This window comes from Pteropus vampyrus, unplaced genomic scaffold (genome assembly GCF_000151845.1).
Source record: "Pteropus vampyrus isolate Shadow unplaced genomic scaffold, Pvam_2.0 Scaffold888, whole genome shotgun sequence".
Taxonomy (NCBI): domain Eukaryota; kingdom Metazoa; phylum Chordata; class Mammalia; order Chiroptera; family Pteropodidae; genus Pteropus; species Pteropus vampyrus.
In genome coordinates, this window is record NW_011889669.1 from 19,041 (window position 1) to 20,646 (window position 1,606).

At 47.3% G+C, this 1,606-nt stretch overlaps 1 protein-coding gene across 1 annotated transcript in view; it reads left to right on the plus strand.

Moving 5' to 3' along the window:
- LOC105309845 (DNA dC->dU-editing enzyme APOBEC-3A-like) overlaps window positions 1–668 on the plus strand; it is a 4,558-nt gene extending 3,890 nt beyond the window's left edge. The window contains exons 4-5 of the mRNA XM_011386060.1: window positions 123–247; window positions 519–668. Of these exons, the coding sequence (XP_011384362.1) occupies window positions 123–247; window positions 519–533 (140 nt within the window). The 3' untranslated portion in view covers window positions 534–668. The remainder of the gene's footprint in view (window positions 1–122; window positions 248–518) is intronic.
- The last annotated feature ends 938 nt before the right edge of the window (window positions 669–1,606 follow it).

Sequence of the window (1,606 nt, forward strand, 5' to 3'; positions counted from 1 at the left end):
CGAGAAGGCAGGCAGTGGAATTATGATGGGGAAAGTTCGTCTCTAAGAGGCAGACACTCTGTGCCGCTCCCCATTCCCCAGGGCTGGAGCTCACCCTTACCTCGCCCCTCCTGTCCTTTCAGAGTTTGAGTACTGCTGGAAAAATTTTGTGGACCACCAACAGGATGAGGATAAACCCTTCCCATCCTGGGATAACCTGGTTGTAAGGAGTGAAGAACTATCTCAGAGGCTGGCGGGCATTCTCCAGGTGAGGGCTCCTCCCTCCCTGCTGCCCCCCTGCCTCCTCCCACCTCCCCTTCTCTCCCTGAGCCTTTCCTTCCCTTTGCTCAGAGCCTCCTCTGGGTCACCTGCTCCCTCCTGGGGCACCAGCTGCATCCCTCCCTTCCCCTCTCACAAGGAGTCTGAGCTTCCTCACCTCCTTGTGTCCCTCCTTCCTTCCTTGTCTCTGTCTCTGCCCCGGACCTCGTCCCTGTTCATCTTCCCAACACCCTGATACGTTCATCTCCTTCTCTAACCAGAATCGGGAAGAATGAAGGATGGACTTCGATCTCGCTATAGCAGGCTGGAGAGTGTTTTGGAACAGAATAAAACATTTGTTCAAGAAATGGAAATTCGCATCCTCCACCCTCTCTGGATGGATGCAAAGCAACCAGCAAACCGCAACGAGCTACAGGAAATTGTAAATTTAAAAAACCTGATAGATTTATTTTACATTTAACATCTGTCGTTCCAAGTATCTATCAGTAAGATTCTATTCAATAGTATCAGAATAATTTTTGATTTTAGAGAAATAATTATGTATTTTAATTGTTTTAAAGCAAAAGCAATAAAATAAAATGTAAAATTGTTCCCAAACACTTTTCCTCCATTAATGTATCACGAGGTCCAAACAGTGCAATAAACACTTGTGAATGCGCAAATGCCTTTATCTTTTGTAGGTACCTTCATGTGGGCAGGTACTGCTCACAACAATTGTCACTGGTCAAGAAAAAGTGAGCTAATGCCTAGAGAAGGGGAATCTGTACTTGACAACTAAACATCTTTGCTTCCAGATGCATAAGTGTCATTGCCTAAGTGACATTGCAACTCTTTGAAAGGGAGGGGAATCTCTGCCTGCTTCTGCAGAGACAAGTAGCTGCCACCTTTAGATTCGAACTCTGGAAATAACGGGTGTTTAATACAGCAGAATATTTGTTGTTCTAAATGCAAAATGAAAATCTGAAGCTTCGGAGGAGAGAATCTGGGAGGTGAGTATTGGGGAGGAGTACAGGAGACTTTAAGTCTTCATTCGACAAAGATGGGAGCCCAGGGAGACTGGTGGACACAGGGAGACATAGAGTCTACACGGAAGAGGGCAGGGGTTGAGGGTCCGAACACAGTGACATCGCCTTGAAGGCAAGGCAGTATGTGGGGACGAGGAATTGGGGTTCACGCTCACTGGTCACAGTGATGTCAGAGGTGATGGATCAGGACACGGAAGCACAAGCGAATGCTGGAACCCGGTGGAAATGGCCATGGGAAGTCACAGGAGAAGTGTTGGGCAGGCCCGAGGTTGTCAAGAAAGAAGACGCAACTTTGGCCTTGGTTTGGGGTCTTTTGACATTTT